The 24327-nt window shown below is 38.2% G+C and overlaps 1 protein-coding gene across 1 annotated transcript in view; it reads right to left on the bottom strand.

Moving 5' to 3' along the window:
* The window catches only part of EIF3H (eukaryotic translation initiation factor 3 subunit H), a 97008-nt gene that overhangs the window by 14193 nt on the left and 58488 nt on the right, over positions 1-24327 (bottom strand). Inside the window, exons 3-4 of the mRNA XM_082299035.1 lie at positions 2824-2991; positions 1225-1324 (exon numbers count right to left, since the gene is read on the bottom strand). Of these exons, the coding sequence (XP_082155161.1) occupies positions 1225-1324; positions 2824-2991 (268 nt within the window). The remainder of the gene's footprint in view (positions 1-1224; positions 1325-2823; positions 2992-24327) is intronic.

Consider the following 24327-nt stretch of genomic DNA (forward strand, 5'->3'; position numbering starts at 1 on the left):
GAAAAACTTTCAGAAGACAAGCAGCTGCCTTGCTTGCTAATAGATTACCTACATGAAAAAGCCTCCAGCAAGAGACTGTACTGACAGGATTAACTCTGCCCCTTCCAAAATATTTTACTGATTTCCCTGCCATCAGCGTTTCTTAAACAGAACTGAACAGTTAGTTAACACATGATGCTAAAACACCTTTAAAATAGTAACTATGACAATGAAAAACAATTTTCCCAATAGCTGAATAATTAAAATTTTTACTAACCAAAAAATAAGATTCACAAAATAGTGTATGTTTTAGAATAATTAAATTCTATGGTGAATATCAAACCAAAAATTTTCATGGTATATTTTGTTACAATATTCACATAAAAATCTATTGCTATGGCTTTATAATAAAGTAAATAAAGTAGACAGTAATACCCTTCATAAAATCTGGAAATAAAAGCATGATCTAGAAGTTTCTAAGGAAATAGGGCTTTAACTTCTTTATATTCATACTGGATTTTGGAACAAAAACTTTTGCTTTTTGCCTCCCCCCAACCCTCTCCCCCCCCCCTTTTTTTTTTTGACTGATCACAGATTTGTTTGTTCATCATTAGAGTTTTAGACAACAAGCAATGGAACGATTACATTTTTCCTCAACAAAGTGATTTTAACAAGGGCTTGCGCTTTTGCTGTTGAACACCAAGCAGCTGGAGGCAAAGGATGCCAACTAAGGCCTGCACTTGTATCAAGCAGCTAATCTTTTGCAACAGAGTAATTAACTATCTCATTTTACTCCAGAAGGTTGTGTCCACACGGGGGAGTTAATTTGGAATAAATACACAGGGACAGCAATTCCAAAATAGCTGTTCTATTTTCATTCTGGAAAAAAAAAAAAAGAGCTTTAAGACAGACCAACTATTTCCCTTCCTACATTTCTTTTTTTTACTTTTGGCTGTGTTCCAACATACAGCTATACACCCTATGGTCTTTAGAGCACATTCACTCACTAGCCCCAAACCCAGTTTAGGTTCCACCACTTACAGAGATGCCCAGACAGCCTTTCAAGCCTTCTCAGTGCACTGTGCCACTGCACGCCTATCAATGCCCATTTAGGTCCATTTTCCCCAGCACACACTATTCATTACATGAGATTTTAAAATACAGTGTTCCATAACCCCGGGTACCGTTCTGCATCCCAAATAATTTAGCAAACCCTATGAGAAAACATTCTTTGAAGTTACTTACGCTTCTGGAGAGAAGTCTTTTTCTTTGCAAACTTCCATCAGTTTGGGAGTCAGCCTATATGCCTTCAGTGACAAAGACCCTTGGGCAGTCTTAATTGGATCTATTATTAAAAATGGAAGGAAGCCTATTATTACCAAACCCAGAGTCCCGTTTCCGTTTTAAATATCTGAATGACATAAACAGAAGGAAAATTACTAATAAGTCCTAGTGGAAAAAAAAATTAAGGCAACAAACACAGAAAAGATACTACAGCAGAGGTAGTCCTATTGTACTGCAATGTAAAATACAACAATATACAGTGAAGCCAATTACTAAACTTAACTTAGAGAACTTGAGGGGAATCTAGACCCATTCTAGTTGTATTATTTCTCCATTAAAGGTCCAATTCACATTTTCTTTTTTCATATGAATTATCCACAGAACTTATGTAAGAGTGACCTCATTTTAAAAAAAGAGTCTCCCTTCCAGTCATTCTGCTGTAAATTAAAATATTAATTAAACATCATTTTACACCAAAAAAAGAGTAATTTTAGAGTAGCAATAAGCTAATTCCGATCAAGTTGCCATGCTGCTTTGTGCATGACGATGTAACTGGTGTATACAAAGATTCGTTTTGCCTTGACATACTCTGCTGAATTTAGGGGGAAATTTTCTAAACAAACTGTTACATTCCTTGGACAAAGAAGCTTAACACTTGCAGCATGATAACGGCTGAAGCATGCCAACACGAGAATAAAAGCTGTGTTAACATTCATGTTGTCTGAAACTTAACACAGTAAAACTTTTAGCAATCGGTGATAAAATGAAAACCAAAATAGACTGAAACAAGTGGAAAATTCATCAAGGTCTGATGATGCAATGTTTCCAGCCAATATAAGTATACTTTAACAACTTGTTCTTTACTGTAATCCAATTGTTAACATACTGAAACAATTTTGGGGCAGCTCATAAGATTGATCGTATTCATTAGTATTTTTTCTGACAGATACTCAGGACGTTACATTTACTTCTCAGCTGGAAACTATATGCAAGTCTGCCAGATATGGCAAACTGTGAGTGTTTGGGGAGGGGGAGGCTATAAAGCTGTTAAATTGCCTACGGTTCTGATACAGCACAGAACATCTGGTCTGGAGAGCTTGAGGAAACACCATTAAATAGGCAGAAAAGAAAAAAATCTTTGTGCTAAGAAACAGTCCAGGTTTTGTATGCTTCTGTCAGAGGTATAAAAAAACTTGGCAACTCGTGTGATGATTGGTCAGTCACGTACAGAGCCAGACACGCTAGCAAGCGGGGTTTGTTAGACATCTGGTCGGGTTCCACCAGCCCCTTCCACGAGGGAGGGGAGATGAAGGAATAAAAATGAAGCAGCTACTCCAGCATTCCAAAACGTACACATCAGGGCTCTGATAGCAAGAAAAATAAACAGAAAGAAGGAAACCCTGTCTAGACTTAGCTGCTGCTGAGGCTGCCGTAGACACAGGGTTGGTATTTACTCGAAAAGGCCTGCCAGGCTACTCTTACAGGCAAAAGACAGAATACAAAAATAGTAGTAATAATATTAAGAGGGGAAAAGAGTAATAAAGGAAACCTCATACTAACCGTAAATGAGAACTACAGACTCTTCAATTGCATGCTGGTAACTGAACTGGGAGTCCAGGAGGGCACGAGTGACAAAAGAGCCATAGTATGTGGACTGGTACCAGCCAACGTGAAGATGATCAATGTTTACGTGGCGAAGGCTTCGCATCATTTCCATCTGGTACTGAACTAGATTAAATAAAAAGTATGTTTAAAAAGTAAACTTACACAAACTGTTCTATTTAAAGAGAAAGCTTGATATTAAATGAATAAATTGTATTTTATTTTCATTTTTGCAACTGCCTAGAAATTTATTTACTCACTGGACTGTCTTCATTAAAATCCAGAGTTTCCTCAGAGAATGAGAGTAAGACCAGCCTGAGTAAGCAGACTTTTTTCAGCTGCAGTTAATTGCTAAAGTGATCAACAAACTGTTACACATCATTTACAGTGTGCATTACCTTCCTCATTCATTAAAAAAAAAATCTGATACTGAGTTTCATTAAGCAGTTACATTTTACCATTTAGTAACAAAGACTTATTGTGATTTAAGTTGAAATGCTGTCTGGAATTAGGTAACTTTTGGAATCAAAAGGAGAATTATTTAATGAGTATATGCAATAGATTATAAACTCTTGTCTTTTTCACAACATAAAACTACATTTTCAGTATTAGAGTTTGGGGAACCAGCTGTAGCTGGTAAATAGTTTTGATTGCATTTTTTTTTCAATTTTCGACACTGTTTCTTCTTTTTAGGCGTATATAAATGCAAAGGATGCATGCATGTATGTATTATTATATATAATACACATATATCTATACACCGCAAGTCACCTTAAACAAGCAGAGAACATTTTTTGGTAAGGTTTTTTACACCAACAGCTGCAATGTTTCATTGTACCTACACATAAATTCTATTTCTATTAAATGCTTCATTCAAACAGATCACCTTCATGAAGCACAGTTCTATTCAGGAATATTTCACATAATCCCATCAAACAGAACAACACACCTTATCACTTATCAGACCATTTAAACAGACAGACACTGTGCCTTTTGGTTAAATTTAAAGAAAGAGAATTCAGTGTGATTATCAGATGAACCAACACTCGGAGCCAACTGACAGGAAATCAAATGCAATAACACTACACAATCCTTAAGTTTTGTCTGCAGCTGCAAAAATTAGAAAGATAACTAACACACACAAACACACACAATGCATTCATTTTTGGTTTATTTTTTCAAGGCTTCTCCTTGTACAGATGAAAATATGATACTCATTATAAAAGAAAGCAACACAAATTAATTAGACACAGAATGTGGTACATTTTCAGACCCCACTTCATATCCTTGCAAAAGGGGAAAAAAAATCCAAACATACTGTTTAAAGATATGAGGAGACATTCTTCAAGACTGGACAAATATTTTTCCAACTTATCACTCACCCTTGCAGCACAAACTACATTCTGCAGTCTTGTGGCCCTTCTCATTAAATTGCCATATCTGACTGTATTTTTGAATACAGAATACAGAATATTTCTGTAAGTATACATGTATACTTACAGAAACCCTTGCAGACTTCTTCTATCGGTATATGCTGGTGATTGCATTCTATTTCATAGCATCTTAACAGAAATTACTTAAAATTTGTGTTTTATCCAGGGCACCACGATAATACAGCATCCCAAAACTAATACAGCAAAACCACCCAGGCTTCATTCTGAAATCCTTTAACACTCAACCAGTAAAGGAGAGGGCTGCACCATGTGCCTGTCTCTATACCAAGGCAAATCTGGAGATGCCTCTACACTCTTCAGGGCAGAAGAGTGCACAGTTGATCCAACAGCTATTTCCAAGTCAGAATGAAAACCTTCCCCCTTGCCAGACCAAAGCAAGCTCACTGTACTACTTCCAGAAACAGAGGCCAGGCTGAAGCTCCTTACCCAGAGCCCAATGCTTCACCACTGAGTGTTTGTCTCAAAAGCCAAGCTAAGATCTAGTTTGCTGAAGAAGCTCAGTCATTTAACTTAAAAGGTTTTGGTGGATTTTTCTGGAGGTGAAGATGGTAAATTTCTAAATTTTGTAATTAAAACAAGAACACAGTCCTCCTCCTGAACAAACTAGAAGACTCCTGCTGTAACCATGATTTTGAACTGAAGAAAGTGTATGGTCCAGTTATTAAATGTAGCTAGAATAAACTCTTTTGGTTAAAAAATGCTTTTCAAAGGTGTATCTGCGTGGAAAGCAAGTATGACCTGTTTTCAGATTACTTGCTACAACATGCTAAAAAATGAAATTATAGTTAGATCCTCTGTAGCCAGATGAAGTCATGAAGAGGAAAAACTAGAAAGGATTTTCAAAAGCAGCTGAAACTGACAAAGGATTTTGTGATAATTAAATGAAATTAAATGAAATGTTGCCTTTTAGATAGCTGAGCTAGACTGCTCCTTGCAGTGGCAATTCTCCTGTAATGGTGGACACTGTCAAAGTAGAGGTGGTCATGTAATGATGGGGAAAAGATACTTAGACATAGATTCCTATGAAATCATGTGGCTGATACATCCAGACAATTTCCCCCTTGAGAAGTGTAATAATCAAGAGCAGGAAAACATCCAGATCTTTTGCAAACTTGAATGCAGGCATATCATGCTCTTAAAAGTGGTCATCTGAGAGCTAACTTGTAACAAAAGTTCCAGGACAAGTTCTTTTCTTAAACACAGTACACCCAGCAACATGTAACTAAACACGATGTAAGAGATACTGTCCAGAAGAAAAAGGACTCACTGAAAACCATCCAGATTTCATGTCAGCAATTCCTCCCCTCATGACTGTTAGCAGTTAGATGATAATGAAGGCAATAGTGGAAAAAATGTCAAAGAACCAATAAAGCATCAATAGCTAACATCTTTGCCTTGGGAAAACAACTGCAGAAATTAAAACATGATGCAGTCCCCACCAGGGAGAAATGGAAACTCTTTTAACCGAACATATATATTTTATAACATGTATTAGTAGCTAGATAGCTCCTACATGCTGCCAACTTGCACAAATGGGTAACAGCCCCCAAGTTGCTTTTGTTGATACTATTACCACTGTTTCTTTACATCATTTGCCCAATCTACAGAATATCCTCTTTTTACCTAGCACAGACTGGGCAAGAGCTTTCTCCTTGTATTTAGTACTCAATCTCCTAGCATTTGGGACAGTTGTGCACTTTTTCTAATGAATTCACTGTTCCGTGTCACAGTCCTATCCAAGCCACTCTGCAAAGCTGACACTAAAAGAGCCACTAAGTCTGAGAGTGCCCAGAACTGAGGTGAGCAAAGAAAAGGGCAGGGAAACAGCCAGACCAGGATGCTTCCTCCTTCTCCCTCACATTTAACACAGTGTACCTACCTTTTAAAACAAATTATTTGTTATGGGGTGTCCTTATGATGAGGAAAGCCTACAGTCGTGTTTGCACTTCTCAGTGGTGCTGCTTGCATTGAGAACGTGCAACCTCTGTCTCCTGAGCCATCACCCCTCTCCTGAGCTCCTTTCTGAGGTAGATTTTTATAAACAAAAGATTCCCTCTTCTTCTATTATTAAAAAATTCTCTCCTTCCTCTAAAATGGTGATTTTTTTGTTAGTTTGCAAAGAAATGGGGGGAGATTAAGGAAGCTAGAAAGCGTTACCATAATTTGTCTGAAGCAAATGAAGTGCAAAACTATAGGAGTGTTTGATTTGAAAATTATTGACTTGTGTGAATTTGTATTACCAAAATGCCTGGACTGAAAAATCTTGACAGTAAACCTTATTACAGTAGTTTGGTGGGTATTTTTTCTCCTAAACGCAATTTAATAAATCTTGTAAAAGATTAAAGAAAAACTAGAATAACATGAAGACATTTTCCTTTTCTAGAAAGTACTGCCAAAATTAGAAACTTTATCTGGGGTTTAACATATAGGAGATATACACCCTCCCTTACAAAAAAAAAAAAAAAAAAAAAAAGAAAAAAAAAAAAAGAAAAAAAAACCACAAAAGAAAAAACATATAATATATAATATATAATATAAAATATATCAGATACAAGGCCAAGAAGTTAACCCTGGGGCAATTCAGCCATGTTTTCTATACCTGAAAATATCCTTGGTCAGTAATTTCACTATTTGAAAACCTAATTCCAGAATAGAACAAATCAGCTGAGGCACTGAAGAAAGGTCCATCATTATTCTAAAATGCAAACAAACCTAAGACCCTAGAGCTCAAAAACAACTGGCAAATGATACACGTTTATCTATTACTAAATTGTTTCTTTACCAACAAAAATGCATTAGAATTCACCTCTCACGGGGTCACATATGCATGTGCACATTGCTGAAATTTAGTCCTTGAATAGTTATCGTTACCATCAGAGGAGATGCATTTCAGCCTGGCCACATTCAGACTATCAGTAAATACTGTGATGTGAAACCCTCATCAGTGGTGGCCTGGAGACAATATATTTGATGACACCTCATCTGCTCAAGGCCTTAATTTCCAAAAGATAATTTAAGTTGATACACCTTAAGAAATGTGATTTTAACAGTAGCAATCCACATGCCTCCTAAAAGGCCAAGCCCTACTGAAGCGGAAGAACTTTGTGCCAGGGTTAGGTGCCATAGACTGACTGGTTTTATGCTGCTCCTCACCCAGCTTGCTGCAGTGGACCCTGTCCAGAGGAGGGAACAACCAACTCTACGCTACAAACCACTAACACCTGCGTAGCCTTCGGTCTGCCCTTCACAACTAAGTGTTTGTCTCGACTCATGGTTCCCAAATTTGTTCTTTAACTGTGCTCTAACGCAGAAATGACGTGTGCCTTCAGGAGGGCAGGTCACTAGTTCAAGAACAAAGTGGACCTTTACTGCTCCCTCACCTTCTACAGCCTCCTCAAAAAGACTCTCTGGAGGAGAATGAATCCGAGGATGAATATTATTTCCTTGAAGAATGCTGAGCACCCTGAAAACATATGAAATAAAACTCCCTAAAATTTACTCAAGACTAGGCATACTGTCCAAGGGACACAGAAGTCCCTCAGAAGAGACAGCATCCAGTTTCTGTGCTAACACTTCTCTGAATTTAACTGGCAACATGAACATGGCAAATTTTGGTTAATCTGGTCAAAATATACTGAAAAACAGCCACGATATTCCTTTTACAGCACCGCTGCTAATGTGGACGGTATTTTTGATGCAATAATTTGTCTGTTTTGAAGTGCTACCATGTGGTAGCATGCATACTGAACAAGTGCTATACACTTCGCAGCAGAAAAAATTTGGGTTTTTCTATACATATTAGCTTTGCCAAACCACATGTATGCTTCAGACAGTATCTTCAATGACTAAACCAAGTTAGCAGATGCTAGTTCAAGGAACCAGCGTATGCATTTGAAAAGAAGGAAAATTGATTTATTTAATTTAATTTGGCACAGAGAATTATGGAGACAACAGATTAATTCATTTCCCTCCACACACACAATCTCAATTAATTGTCTGAAAAACTATGAATCACAATAACTGCATCTATTGATAACAATTCCAATTGTGAAGATACAAATATAAGGAATACCACAACCAACTTGTTCTGGTTAAAAAATATGAATAAGAAGAATGAGCAAAGAGAAACAAGAATTCAGAATTAATTCCAGCAAAGGCATTGTTTTATCTGAAAAAGCCTTTAGACACTGTTGAAATACATTTCTCTGTCTAAAGTTTGCACCACATACGCATACAAATATTTACAGATTTTTATCTATGTCCAACCACCTCACACATACACACTTCTCCCAAGACAAATGCACAAGCTCAGTAACTCAACAATTCTTATATTCACAGAGAAAAAAAAAATTAAAAGTAAATATTGCCTTCCTCAATAATATTAATTTCCTCCTCTGAAATATCAAGTCAGGGCTACAAAACAGTGCTCTATTTTATGCACTTTTGCTATACTGGGCTGAAAGCACCTGATCTCTAAACTTGGAAGCTAAGCAGACCAGGGTCTGTAGGTAGCTGGATGGGGAAAAAAATCACCTGAAAATAGGCTAAAGTCCAAGAGTCATAGTCATAAGAGCACACAAAACTGAAAGCAAGTCAAAGGACTTAATTCAACCCCATTTTAATTGCTAAACTGAAGGATAAAAAAAAGGCAGAACATATCTGGCCAAATTATTTTAAGGAATTTTGTGTTCTAATGCGTTAGCAACTGTGGTGGAAAAACTGAACATTCACAGATCTGTGTTTTTGGTATAGGCTATGAGATAAATTCACTACAAACCTTTAGGAACCCCCTCCATCCATGCCACCAACACTATTGCTCGAGTAAGAGCAAGGCCAGCCTTTTCTGAGTGAATGCTTATTACAGCAACTGAGGCTTTGCTAGTGCCTTAATATTTTTCTAAAACAAAAAGATCCTTCATTTTATGAGAGAGAAACAGAAGAGGAAAAACTCTTAAGTAACAATTCATTATGTATGCTCAATAAACTCATTCATTTTTAACCTTGACCACAATTCAATATTAGTTTTACGACAGCACTGGGTGATATTAATTATGCTCTACAGAAAAAAGTACAGGACACCCAGAGGAGATACCACAATCAGTAGGTGAACAGTGAAAAGTAACAGAACATAATAAAATAAAAAACAACTTTTGGAGTGCTTCTATCTGGAGATACTTACCCAAGTGTGAGCATTTATCTCCAGACTGTTATTTATTATCAGTTTAGCCAGCAGCTGCCAGAGCACAGTCCCCACCAGAGCTGATGACCATGGTCCTATTATTAGGGACAGGGATGACTTTCCTGGGGTACGGGACACCCCACCAAGGCCAGCAGTGACTGCCCATGACCACCTTGCTACTTTACAGAGGTGCCTCCAAGCCATGGGCAAACACAAGGACACAGCTCCTGACAAAGCAGGACAAGGTAGGAAAGGGCAGCTCTGTCACTGGTGGGAGGAAAGGAGGATGAGGACAAGTTTAGAGAGCAAATGAGTAAAACAAGGGAATGGGGAGCACAGGGATGTGCGTGACAGGACAACGGGAAAGTAGCAAATGGAGGCACGCCACTTCCTGCACATGTGCTGGCACTCACCCAGGGTTTTCTGACAGCAAGCTTGGGGCTCTGGTCTAAGCACACAACCACTGAATTAGGAGGCCATCAAACCCATCAACCTATTACAGCATTTTATTAACACATGAGCAAACACTCAGATAAGCCCTTGGACAAGCTAAATCTCACCGACCACACAATTCTGTACACAACTCAAGATAATGGAAACTTGTTCTGTTTTTAAATAAATACATCCAAGCCTCAAGACAACTCTAAATAAGATGGTCAAGACTGTCAAGGTAACTTGCAAAATTGTCTTCTAATGTATGCAACATTATTCCAAAGGATAAAAGCATTATAATACTATCTTTCAGTAATATTAAAACATGCAGTTTTCAAAAAGCATTTTTAATTCATAAATTCATTTTAAACTAGCATCTTGAAATTAAAGTTAAAATCAAGCAATATAATTCAACTATTTTGTTGGCAATGATTATTAAGAAGCAATGGCCAAAAGAAAAAGCAACATATTTGAAGACTTTCTACCATATCTTCGGAGAATTTTTTTTTTGCATGTATCTAGAAAGCTCCATTTTCACAGTATCTCTTACAAACACTCACCAATTAATCCTCCATCTCCTCCTATATGGCAGGTAATATTATTCTTGTCTAAGCATCCATTTGGCTTACTACACTACTATTTCTACATTGATTGAATACAAATTTGATATGAGATTGAAATCTTTATCACGAGAAAAAGTTTCAGTCAGCCTACACTGTCATGACAGCAGGAAACTATACTACTAAAAATGCCATCTGTGCAGCTTAAATCTCGCTTTCCTTGTAAGAAAGCAGGAAGATGATATCACATTTCCTAGTAAACATCACATGCCTAATGAAAGCATCAACTGTTTTCTCTTTGGAGTGTATTCCCAGGAACTTCAGCACCTTGAAGCCTTTACTTACACCAATTTTGTCCATTAAGTATCATTCTAGCTGCTAACAGCAAAGTAGGATTAAAGGCATGAAAAGGAATCAGCATGGTCAAGAAACAACTCTGCGTTACAGTAACCTCATATCTAACAAAGGACCTCCTTTAAAAAAACTGTGGGTTTTTAAAGTTTCCTAAGATATTCTTAAGTTTGTTTAACAGCCACTGATTTTTGCTTGTTTACTCTAGTGAGGCTATATTAACAGGCAAAAGCTCTTTCCTTACAAAATATCAACATATTCTTTACAAATGTCTACCTTAGTGCTCTAAGTTACAAAGCAATTAACCACACTGTAACACAAAAATGTGTGGTGAAACTCTAATTCCTTTCCTACATAAATGTCAATTAGATTAATGTATTTTTTATGTAATTTCGTATTACACAAATACTCAGAGAGGTTATTCAATTATCTGGGAAAATTTAGGAATGTTTAAAGAATTACACAGTCACTTTTACTTTTTTAATTTAACACAGATTTTCATATTCAACAATTTGAAAGCAAAACAGGAACAGACACTGAAATGGAAACAACTCAGAAACCCCTGCATTTTGAAAATCAGTAATTTCATACTGCATGCATCACAAGAAAGTCAGTCTCATTTTGTTAATAACTTTTCAAAGAGTGAAGAAAAATGATGAATTCACATAAGGGGTTTAGGGGCTTTTAAATTCCCCATCTCCCCCTGAAATGCAGAAAAAACATTTTTCTTCTTTGTACAGCTTCAAAATTTGGGTATTTTCTACCAATCATTGTTTGCATTGCTGAAATTCAAAGGGCAGTGGGAAGTGGAAGGACATCTTCTACCGCTTATTTAAAGTCAAAGCACCCATCTTGTGTTACCAGATACAATGAAGCAAGTGGTTTTCTGATGGCTTGGTATTAAATATCCACAAGTCTGTTTTCAAGAATTTCTCACACTGTTCTTAAATTTCAAGCTCACAAGGCACAGTCTGAACACTGAAGCACACACAGCCCCCACAAAGCAATCTTCCTGAATTGTCTTTTTAGCAATTCAGGATTCATTAAAAGAAAAAGCATCGCTGCTGCCTATTTCTTCAGGTGAAAGTTACACAAGCTATTTTTCTGTGACCCCCATCAGCCCATCATGTACGGATAACACTGCTAAACATTAGGCAGAGAGAATCAGTGAAGTTGTAATTTTGGGAAAACAGAAGAAGAACATGGTAGTCACCCCCATAAACTCATCCTCTGAATCAAAACTATACAAGTGTCTTACTAAAAAGTAAAAAGACAACTGTTTCTTCAGCATTGCCCTTACTGCTTCTTCCACTGGGGGCCTACTGTGCAGAGCAAGACCTCCCCATGCACCAGGAAGTCTTGAAGCAGTCAACATCTGTTGCTACTCTCAGGACGACAGAACTACCCCACACAACCCCCAAAAGTCACACTAGTTTTACAAAGTCTACCAGTTTTGTCTAGCCCAGGTGCTGTTACTCACTGAGCAAACAGCTGTAAAATGCCACATTAACTTCTTTCTTTTCAGTAAGAATAGCACTAACTCTCACCCCTCATTTAAAGTAGTGACTAGGAGCTTGTCTACTACCTAGATGAACTTTCAGCACACTTCTTACAACACTCTTAGAACCCCACTTACACCTCCAAGTAACACATCCCATTGAGCAGTCCACAACACAAAGACAGACTGAGACATCCCATCTGACCAGCTTAGAGAGTAATGATTAAGCTGAAAGCTCTAACCAAGGGCAGCTTCACTTGGATCTCTGCTGTAGGACCACCTACAAATGCTCCTCATGGCTGTCAGCCAGGTCTTCAAGCCATGAGCAACACAACTTCAATTCACACAAGGTACCAGTAAGTCAGAATTCAAGCCAAGCCCTACCCAGCAGACAGATGACAAAGTATCTCTTCACTACAAGATCCAGGGTCAGACATTTGCTTTGCCAAGCACTGACTTCCAGATAAAATGAGTCAACTCCTGTTGCTTGCAATGCCTGCCACAACAGAAATCTTTGCCCTTCTTTAGCTTGCAGACAGATTAGAGTGACAGGTTCCCTTCTGGTTTAGTTCTTGAGCTAATGATAGCCACTACACAGCAGACACACTTACTCAACATCACTTCTTATCACTGGGCAACTCTTTAAAAAGAGAGGGAAAACTCAGCTTTTATTATTCAAACTCTAACACAAGAAACTCTTAACAAGCAGGCTTACAAAAGTGTAAGTAAACAACCCCTCCACGTAAAGATTTCTCTAGATGAAGTGAAAGGTTGTCATTGCACATGTGGAGGCCATGGGTCCATACAGAGATGATGCCAAATCAGAGCCAGAACCGAGTATACCAAACAACTCCGTTTTTTGAGGGGTATACATTGCACTAGTATTTTATTGTAGCATGTTGGCTACCAAGATCTGTTTTCAATTCTCTTCAGGACAGTTTTGAGTTTGTGAAATAATATGAAGGAAACTGATTTTATGTGAGCTCAAAAGTAGAAGACACTGATCAATATTTTCTAAGGAGCCTGAGGAAGAATATTCCATTTCAGAGGAAGAATAGGACTAGTGGTTCAAACCTTGTGAAAGAATTTGCCCAAAAGACTCTTAAATTACTGCAATTAGATGACAAGACATTTTCAGCTTTTTTATTAAGTCTTCCCTGCCAACCAACAGCATAGCACAGTAATTTCGGGAGCTGTTGGCTGCACCAAGAAACAACAGATTAAATCAAATTCTGATAGAGGTAGTCCCTCCTGCATGTGAAAATCAGCCTCCTTTGCTCCCTATATATTACATATAATAGTATGCGTATTTCAACATGACAGGTGATAGCATTAGCAGAGGGTATTGGAGATGCAAGAAGTTATACAGTAGCCACGTATGCTAGGAGGAAGAGCTTACAGTGATGAGAGACGTGACATTCTGACCAGAAATTCATCATCAAGAACTGATGGCATCCAAATTTTCAACACACCTCATCCCATACAGCTAAGCAATGATGTTAGAAAAAACCCAATGTGTTAAGAATTTAGGAGCTAATCAATTGAGGAAGGATGTTATGCTTCATTAGGTGAAACCTTGTTTTTATGCCAATTCCAAAACAGAAATGTTCAAGAACATCACTAATACATCATTGTACTCTTTCCATACATGACTGCTACCACAGCAGCTGTCGATTAATTAGCATGTGTAACATTTAATTAGTGAAAGAGTATTAAAGCACTTAAGGTTTAAAAAGTGTACAGTTTCAGGCATAACAGCACCGACTTTTTAAAAACTCCAACACGATGCTTTAACACAGGGTTAGCAATTTACAACACAGGTGCCATGGAAAGCCACCAGGTACAGTTTTGAAAGTGGCAGCTTGTCAGAGACTGAAATATTATAGTTTATGACTTAAACATTTACTTAAGGACTTTTAAAACTGTATTACAAAAGCTGCAAAGACGACTACCGCACCCTGAATGGGGCCCTGACTGAGGGCTTACAACGCTCGCTGATGAAGATAAGATAAAGTAACAACTCAGGGCTGGGGACATTCACAAAGCACAAGCTTAACACCTCCAAGGTGAAGACCACAGCCCCAGGGCTATCAGCTGCCAGGCTCACACAGACCCCCTGCACCAAAGGGTGGAGGGAGGAGAGGCTTTGGGTATCTGGGAAAAGCCTCTGGTCAGAGGCGCAGTGACTGCCCATCCTCCACTGTGCAGAGGAGCCCAGCTGAGGGGTCCTCACGGGGGGGGGGAAGCTTATCCATGGCAGAAGGGGGTGACATGGCCCATCAAAGGGACCTCCCTCAAAGGGGTCCCCAGACCCTGCACCAGAGCACCAGAGATGATGCAACAGACCCTCAGTGTTGCAAGGGACAGTGTCAAGCCAGCCCCTGCAAGAGAGACACATGGGCATTCCCACCTGGCCCAAAGCGTATATTAATCCACAAAATTCTGTACTCTTTGGCGTGGCATGTGGTGTGGTGGCGTGTGGCGGCGTGGTGTGCCATAGCGTGTGGCGGCGTGGCCACAGCGGTGACGGGGAACCTTCACCACCAGCAGACCGGATGGAGGGGAGCAACGAGACGTCATTGGGACCCTTGGATGGGTGATGTGCTTCCACCTAACCCCTGTCACCTCTCCGTTCCCCCATCCCCATGCACACTTCTTTTTTCCATTTCTTTCTCTCTTTCTTTTCTCTTCCCTTCTTTTTGCCTCTTTCACTATTAAATAAAATACATCAATTTTTTGGCATCAACATCTAACCTCGTTTGGTTTTAATCTCATTTCTGGGAATATTTTGAACTTTCTAGTTCTTTCCGGTTTATGCACAGAGACACAGCTTTCTTTGCTTTTCTGAGTTTAAACCAGATCATAACACAGCTATCGCTCCAGTTTGACACAAGAATCATCAAAGTCAGGGAGACACAAATACCAGATCTTCTTTTAACACTCAGGAATCTACTGCAGTATTTAAGCAAGACCAGTTCAGTTTTCAGAGGTTTTCTACATGGATGTAAAAAAAGTAAAACCTGGTACACCTAAATGACATTTCAACTGGTCAAGATCCAGACTAACTGTGCATTAACTGCATTAACACTCTCCAAATCCCCAGACTATTTCTATACCAGATGTCCAACCTTTTCTTGGACAACCTGCAGAGTCAGCTACTACCTGTCCCATTTTCTTCCCATGGAAATCAGAAGCATCATCATCACTTAGTGGTTCCTTGTTTTCAGGTATGTGTGTGTATATATGTACACACACACACAGAGCTGTGAGGGGGGTGGAAGAAGAGGGAGAGAGAAAGAATACATACATACACATACACACACATCCTATACGTAAATATTAATTTAACCAGGAATCAAAGTGGATTTCCCATGGTAAATATTAATGCACATGACCATGCTTTTATATACATAGAAAAAGTACGGTACAAGCAACTTCTCAACAACAAACAAGACACACAAGACTGACAGCACTTGTTTCCAGTATTACAAAGTTCATCTCTATCCTTACCCCACTCCCACTTGATTTCTCACCACTGCCCAGATAATAATGTGATGGTTAGGGGAAATCAGGCCAAGATAGCTCAGAACAGAAATCCCCATCTTACTGAGCATTAGAGCTGCAGTAAGGAACTACAACACTGCACAGCATCTATTGAATGGCATCACCACTGGTATTACTCAGTTGAGTTCCTAAAGACCAAGCTAACACTAATAATGCCTGCATTAGTATCACTTCGTCAATGCATCCTCAAAAAAAACCAACGAATTCAGGCCGGATTCAGGAAGTCTATTCCATAATTCAGCAAGAGGAACAATAAAATCAGGAGTGGTTAGGTATCTGAGACAAAAGACAGTCATGCCTTCGCATGAGCAGCCTTTGGCACCTAACAACTTGAGATCGTGCATTATGTTCAGATGCAAAGATATCAAATAATTTAAACAAAACTAAAACCCACAACAATTTAAGAATATTTAATTTAGAAAATAAAGCTCATAGCTTTCCGATCAAGCTACACAAGACAGAGACAGGATGCATTTCTCCTCATTCTAGGGCTTGTAACATCATATGGCAGGATTTTGCAAGCCAAAGCTAATATTTCAGCAACACAGCACTTGCAACTTTTATATCTAAGTGTGGCTTGTTCTTTTAAAGTAGCCAAGAACTAAACTCACACCCTGTTTCAACAGGCAGAAAAACTGCTCTGTGCCAAGAAGGAAGTTATAAACTTAAAGAAGGTTTTTTACATGGGAAACAAGTTGGGAAGCAGAGGGGGAGATTCACTGCAATCAATTCTTTAATGAGTAAGAGAAAAAGCACATACATCAGAGCTGGAGGCAGTAGGCTGCAGTCCCACTGCATGCTCAGCTGAAGGACTCCCTCATGGGCACTGGACAAGTGCTCTCTTTCCACTCCCTCTTCTTCTCTGAAGACTATAAACCCTTGGGACAGCACTCACCACTTATTCTGAACAAAGCCTCAAAGTAAAACAGCTTCATTTGAGGAAGAGATGAATCATCAAATCATTTGGTGGTACCTATTTTTCACTGACTGCCAAAATGCCTTTGTAGCAGCATTGTATTTACAAACTCAAATTACAGTTGGAGGGGGAAAAAAAAGAATACAACAAGATTAATACTATCCCAACAGACTTCAGATAAAAAACACAATGATGATGAGCCATGCAGGGCTGTGATCAGCAGCACGAAGCCCATGCTGATGCCAGTCACTATTTGTGTGCCCCAGAGATCAAGACTGGGTCCAATACTCTTCTGTCATCTTTATCAATGACCTGGATGATGGGACAGAGTGCACCCTCAGCTAGTCTGCCATGATACAAAACCGGGAGATGGTTTGCGCTGACTTTCAGAGTGACTTAAACAGGCTGGGAAAAAGCTCAGCAAAGGGAAATGCAAAGTCCTGATCCTGGGGAGGAAGAACCCCAGGCACCAGCACATCCTGGGGCAGACTGGCTAGAAAGAAACTCAGCAGAAAAGGGTCCTGGATGGATGTTCAGTTGAGCCATCAATGGACCTTGCACAAAGGCCGGTAGTTCTTGGGCATCAGGCAAAGCATTGTCAGCAGGTCGAGAGAGGTGACCCTTCCCTCTGCTCAGCCCTGGTGACACACATCTGGGGTGCTGCGTCCAGTTCTGGGCTCCTCAGTATGAGACATGAACCTGCTGCACAGAGTTCAGGGACAGGCCACAAAGATGACTCAGGACTGGGGCATCTGTCATTCAAGGAGAGGCTGAGAGAGCTGGAGAAGACTCAGAGGGATCTTACCCATATGCATGAATACTTCGGAAGTTCAACTTAAATATATGACAAAATAGCTTATTTGTCTGCTTGCTTTCAAATTGTGAGGAAGGGCAAACTCCACAATAGGCTGCCCAGAGAAGCTGCAGAGCCTCCACCCTTGGAGACAATTAAAACTCATGTGTACAACCTGTCCTAGCTGATACTGCTCTGAGTAGGGGGATTGAACCAATTCCTTCCAAGCAATTCAGTGATTCTATGACTGGAAAAGATGGCTTAGTATGTTAGAACACAGTAAAGAAAAATAACAAAAAAAAGGCCAAACATTAATTTCAGTTGTTTCAATTCGGATGTTTCAATAAAACATTATTGGTCTTTTTTTTTTTTTTTTTTTTAAGGTGCCAAGATCACAAAGTTCTGTTAATTGCTAAAATAAAAATATCACAATCTAGGTAAACCAAGTTTAGCTTGAGTAAAATATAGGTTTCTAGAAACAACCAACCATAGCGTGAAATCTCACTGAAGGAGACTTTTTGTGTTTCAAAAGCATTTATTTTCATTCTGCATTCATCTTTTTGCTAGTTATTGAAAATGCTAAAAGCAATTATGCAGAGCACTATATAATTCTCAAAGGATTCAGCCTAAATACTTTTTCAAATGCAAACAAGACATGAGTCACAATAGGTGCAAAATCTTTGGTTAACAGACACAAGACTATAGTGATTTTAGCCACTCTCACTGAATGTCAAAAATGTAACAGAAATTGTTTCCAAAAAACTAACATGGGTAAGCCAGTCTGAAAATATTTTGTTACACAAACTGTGCTTAAATTTGCAACTGCAGTTCAATATGGTAAGCAAATAGGAAAATACAGAACTGTCAAAGGACAAAGAGGAAACAAAGCCAAGGACTGAATAACACTGAACTGCAGTGTCAAGAGGACTTGAAAATTGAGGCTTAGAGAATTCATTTTGTTCAACAGAGACATGACAGAAAGAAATACAAATTAAAAAGCATTTTAGTACACTGACCATGGTGTCCTATTTTTAAAGTTGCATTTAAATTACAAAAAAAATTAGTGTTGCAGCCATCAAGAGCAAACTCAGTAAATTCTCTTTAATATTAATATAACCAGAATTAAATCTAGATGAACTGCTGAAGACTCCTTCTCTGCAAGATATTACAAAGAATGCTATTTCCTGAGGTATTTCACTGAAAAAAACCAAAAAACTTCAATTTGCCACAGTTATACATTTATACCAGAGAGCGGTTCAGACTAATACAAGTTTAATAAGTTGAACAGTGTCAACTTTGAGGTATCTGTTAAGGTGACAATTCAGTAAGAATAAGCTTGATTTCTGCTTACTTAATTATTTTAAATTTCACAATGTATTTTATTTTTATGTATAACAATCACAGTATCAAGTCCCAGCAGGAAATCTGCAAACTTTGTTAGAAGTTTACTCTGCCTTACAAGAAAGATGTTTAGATCATTCTCAGGAGTCTCTAAACAACTATTTAAAAACCTGCAATTTGGGTTTTAAACACCTCCTCATCATTAGAATATACTCAAGGGTACTGGAAAAAAATCCTTCTTTCTGTGTGAAGCCTATGAATCACAGTGATGCTTATTAGAGAGCCTTAATGCATCCACAGACACAGAGCTTGTCGTGTATGTGCACAGAGCCTTAGCCATACAACATCAACCAAATCATGTTGATTGGTAGCGTAATACAACAGGCTTTTTTACTGCCCAATACATTCTGTTACTGTTTAGCTTAAGCTAATACACTTTTTAACAAATAATCTTTCTTCAATTTTTACACTTAAGGAGTTGAGGGGTCTTGAAACTCCTTCAGCAGGTGGAAGAGAGGATTCCACACAGAAAAATGTCCTTCCAAAAGTCCTGAGAGTTAGAAACACGCAACAAACTGACAATTGCACTGCGGAGAGCTGAATTCACAATGGTTTCACAAACCCAGTTCTCCACCTGTGACTCAGCATAACCCAGTCCATGGTGAACTATCCCATTCCTGCAATGGACAATCACTCCTCCAGAGAGATTTCCAGGCAACTGGCTACATGAGCTATATGATCACCCTAACACAACTGAAACTTTGCCCATTTCACTGTTGTCCCTTAAAGGAGAAGGATCCCAAGCCCTTCTCCTCTCCTCCTCTCTTCCCAAAAGGCCATGTGGCAATCCAAGTCTATTCTCACAGCCTCCTTTCTTAGGCACTACTTTGGAAGCATGAGGAGGATCAGGAATACTACCCCAGACCTCCAAATTCTGTTTTGGAGAGAAACTGATGATCACAACACAGTGGCCCTGGTAGCCATCTGTTGTTTTAAAAGGTTATAAATACACAAAACACTCTCCTGATACAACTTTTCTAGGTAACCACTTGTAGCTGTTAGAAGGAGACTATGTAATCAAGTCCCAAAGGGAAAAGACAGTTGCACAGGCACAAAGGAGAGATCCACAAAGAATATATACACAGAATAGTCTTTGTTAAGACCTGCTCCATATTACACAGGAATTCACAAACTCTTGATCCAAGTGTTTTTAAAATTACTCTCTTTTTTAATTCTTTCAAGGACAAGAGCAATAAAGAACGTGCTTTCCAATGCTGCATTTGAAATTCAAGAATTGCACTTGATCTTTGCTTAATTTCTTGACATCTAACATTTTTGCTCCAGAACTCCACAGTAATATTCAGATCTACTGAACAGTCACGTGTCAAGAGTTTACTCAGTTCCTGCTTACTTTCTAGCTGAAGCTCACTAACGATTCACTCTGTTTTTTGTTGAGGTGCAAATGGGGTATTTCTTTTTCATGGAACTGATACAGTGATGAAAGAAAACATAGAAGGCAGAGACAGTCCCTGATGCGTCCCCACGCTATTAAACATGCTTGATGAACAAAGTTCACTAAACACACTTCATAAATATTTCACTTGCTGTCTTCTACAATTTTCCCTGGTAAAACTTCCCAAAACGTGGGTTTGTTACACTTTGTTCACAGACACCAGACACACATCAGCTTTCAGAAAATGCTGTAACTCAAATACAGCAAGGGCAGCACATGGTTTGAGCATGAGAGCAGGTGTGGGTGCACAGAAGCTGAATTTCTGATGCCCTATTCTGCACAGAGGTGAAGGCGACTGTGCAAAGACAAAACCAGTTGGTCACACAGGTGTCCCAAAGATGAATTTCCTTCAAGAAATATCAACTGCATCACCTTAAGGGATCTCTTCTTTAGAGTCACAATTATTACTGAAATTGCTGAGGCTTCTTCATCCAAAAGACTACTTTAGGCTGTGAACAACTTCTAGCAGTAAGTACATAAGATATCAAATCACATGAACTATTAATAAATATAGAAGTAGACAATGAGCTTACATAAACATACAAAATCTGCTCTGTTTAGGGTTACATTATCTTTACAGGCAAGCTTAGTCTAAATCAGATTGGATCATTATACAAAATTAGAAAATATCTTGTTGAAATACAGTCTAAAAGAAAAATACATTTAATATGAGACATTACAGTGCTTCTTCAAGTTATAAAAGGTTTCCTTTATCTCCAAAAATTCATTACATGTTTAAAATATATTCTGAATTTTATTTCTCACAGTGTTTGATATAAAAAACAAACCAGAAGGTTGCCCCAAAGATAAATGAAACATCTGGTGAAACATGTAATAAGCTTCAGGCTCACATCTGCTACTGAAGTTAGTATTCCCGCACCATAGCTACAAGCTCTTTGCAAAGCTCTACAAGAATAACTGAGAACAGGGAGGATTATAGGGAACACATTCCTCAATCTAAATTGATATTTCCTCTTCCATCTGAATCAACATTATGCTTCCATATGTATGCATTAATGCCCAGTGCTAACCCTCAGTGGAAAATAATTTCTAAAAGTAACGTTATCTCATTTAAAACCTATCCTATTATTTTATATCATAAGGAATTTTAGGTAGTTTTAAACACATGCAACCATTTATCTAGGCATATTTATATACACACATATATATATAGATAAAACTAGATATGTGCATATATGTAAAGTTTCACTAGTTTTAGAGTGCAAGCAAACTTACAACAATTAATTCATCCATGTCATTACATTTGACAAAACTTATCTGCAAAATAACAGAGTAGACAGCATAGTTACTGCAATTACACAGAATTTTCAAGTAGTAGCAAGTAATAAGTATTTTCAAGCAGTAACTGATTAAAACTGAATGTAAGATATTTCCTAAGGAGCAAACTATGTCTAAGTCACATTCCTGTTTCTATAAGGAGATTGCTCAATATTTATCTTTTTTTTACCCATTCACTCCTAAACTTTCAATTTCTTCCATAAACAATGACAGAAAAATGTTTACATTTAATGCCAACATAAACTGCTTTATATTTGTGACATTTTAAAAAGACCCTTTTGTGCCATGGAGAGTTTAGAAAAAGGCAGATATCTGCACAGCAGGGAAAAAACACACATTTTGCAACAGCTGTGAAAGATCAGTCCTCCAGAGAAACTGAAACCAACGGCAAACTGGGAAGTGTTTAGGAAATAAAATGTTTCCATCACCTCATACTATCATTCACTTCCATTAGTACTGACGAAAGAGAGACTGGATTTTATACAGTGTTATATGTGGTAGGAACATTACAGGCAGAAGAAACAGAACTGGTCACTAAACAACATTTGGTGACCAACAAAATCAGTCACTAAACAATTCTAACATCAAACCTGGGACAAAAATCAGAAGCATAAATACCCAAGTGAGCATCTGATTAGTCAGAAGATGAAGTGATATCCACAGTCAAACTTACTTTTCTTACAGAAAAATTTCATAGCAGAACTGAAAATGATTAAGATGTTTAAACAGAGGAACTGAAACTTTTTCAAAAAATAGACTACATGGTAACACAAACTGTGCTGCAGAAAACTCCCTCAGTACAGGGCCCTTTTCTCCCACTTAAATTTGCAAAAATGCATTTATTATAATAATGAAAAAAGTTTTACATATATTTAATGCAAGACATGGGAGAAAAACAGGGAAGAGATAAATGTAATGTGACCACCTAAGGAACAGAGATTAAGGACTGACCACAGAAAACGTGGTCAGACCAGTAATGTCATGATATACATCATGCACAAAACCAAGAATCTATCATGCAGAAATAGAATTGCAATATCAAGCATACCAAATTATTAGGTGTTACTTGTGTCCTGCTCCTTGATACCCTGCAGAAAAGGGATGAAAGGTTGCAGGAGAATAATGGACAAAGAGGGACCACTTCTGACACAGTGAGAACCCAGGCATGGAGGGGGCACTTGCATTTCTTCAGATTTAAGAAAAAACAAGCAACCCCCAGCTTCTGTTCCAAATAACTGTTGCAAATAATCCACCTTGCTATATAACTTTGGAATACTTTGAAGACAAGTGTGATGCAAAAGCTTTTCAGAACTCAAAGCAGCTGTAGGGCAAAAACCTACCCCATACCCCAAATACTCGAAACCAACACAAACAACCAAACTGAAGTTTACATGCTACGGTCTGGAAATCATTATCTATTTACACTGCCTTGTACATAGCAGAGCAGTTTGGATGAATCTCAGGCCAAGTATCACCTAAATGCTCAGATAACCTGTCTGTGAGCTCAAATTTAGTTCTTCCTTTAATGACAGTCACAGCAGCTGCTTAGCTTTTCTACAGTATTTGACAAATCTACAGCTGTAACACAGATAATATTTTGCTCAGGCTTATTTCAGAATTACTGTATCTGACATTATCTGCATATTTAGCTAAGAGTAAAACAAGTCACCACAATAATGTTTACAGGTCTTGGTAATTTTATGGTAAAATAAACTCTCTGCTGTGTTAATAGACAACAAAGTAAATAAGCTGGGAACAAAAATTAGACTGTTTCACATCACACTCAATCCTTTACCCTCAACTGCTGCTGAAACAGGTGGTCCATGCCCAATCTTCCTCCAGCTACATGAGCTTCATCAATTTGTTGGATTCACTCTCCAGCAGATCAACAAGCTGATCTGACTCACTTTGTGGCCATGCAAGCCCTAGATCCTGTACAAGGCAGGAGACAGGAATATGCAGCCAAATGCACAGAGGAGCAGTTGGGACCGACCCCATCACTCGGCTGATAGATTAAATCACATGTATTATGAAAGTTCAACTGCAGATTAACAAATCACTCCTTCTGGAATGAACAGCACTGTAACTAGAAATACCCAATCCATTTTTTTTTTTGCTATACATCATTCAAAAAAAACCTGTCCTAAAAAATACCAAAGAAGGGATAAATTACATATCACAGTTAATTTACCATTCTTGAAATCATCTAACTTAATCAATACACTGTTGTTTTCAGGCCACAATACAAATGCCTCAGTTAGCCAAGATTTGCTTTGCCAGGGATGCTTAAATTACAAAATTTAACAGCCAAGAACATATTTAAATTAAACACTACCTACAAAGGTCTTCCTGTAGCAATGATAATTTGCTTCAGAAATGGCAGAGCAATGAAATAGTCTGCTCCTAGCAATGGGTGCCCTAACAAGAGCTATAACTAATTAGGGAAAACACCAGCATGACATTTAAATAACATTTAAATTCATCCAGAAAGTACAGAATTTATCAAATAATACATATGTACAGCCTTAGTTTTTTACATTTGAGAAACTGAAAAAATATTTT

The sequence above is a fragment of the Coloeus monedula genome (assembly GCF_965178545.1).
Source record: "Coloeus monedula genome assembly, chromosome: 1".
In the NCBI taxonomy this organism is placed as follows: domain Eukaryota; kingdom Metazoa; phylum Chordata; class Aves; order Passeriformes; family Corvidae; genus Coloeus; species Coloeus monedula.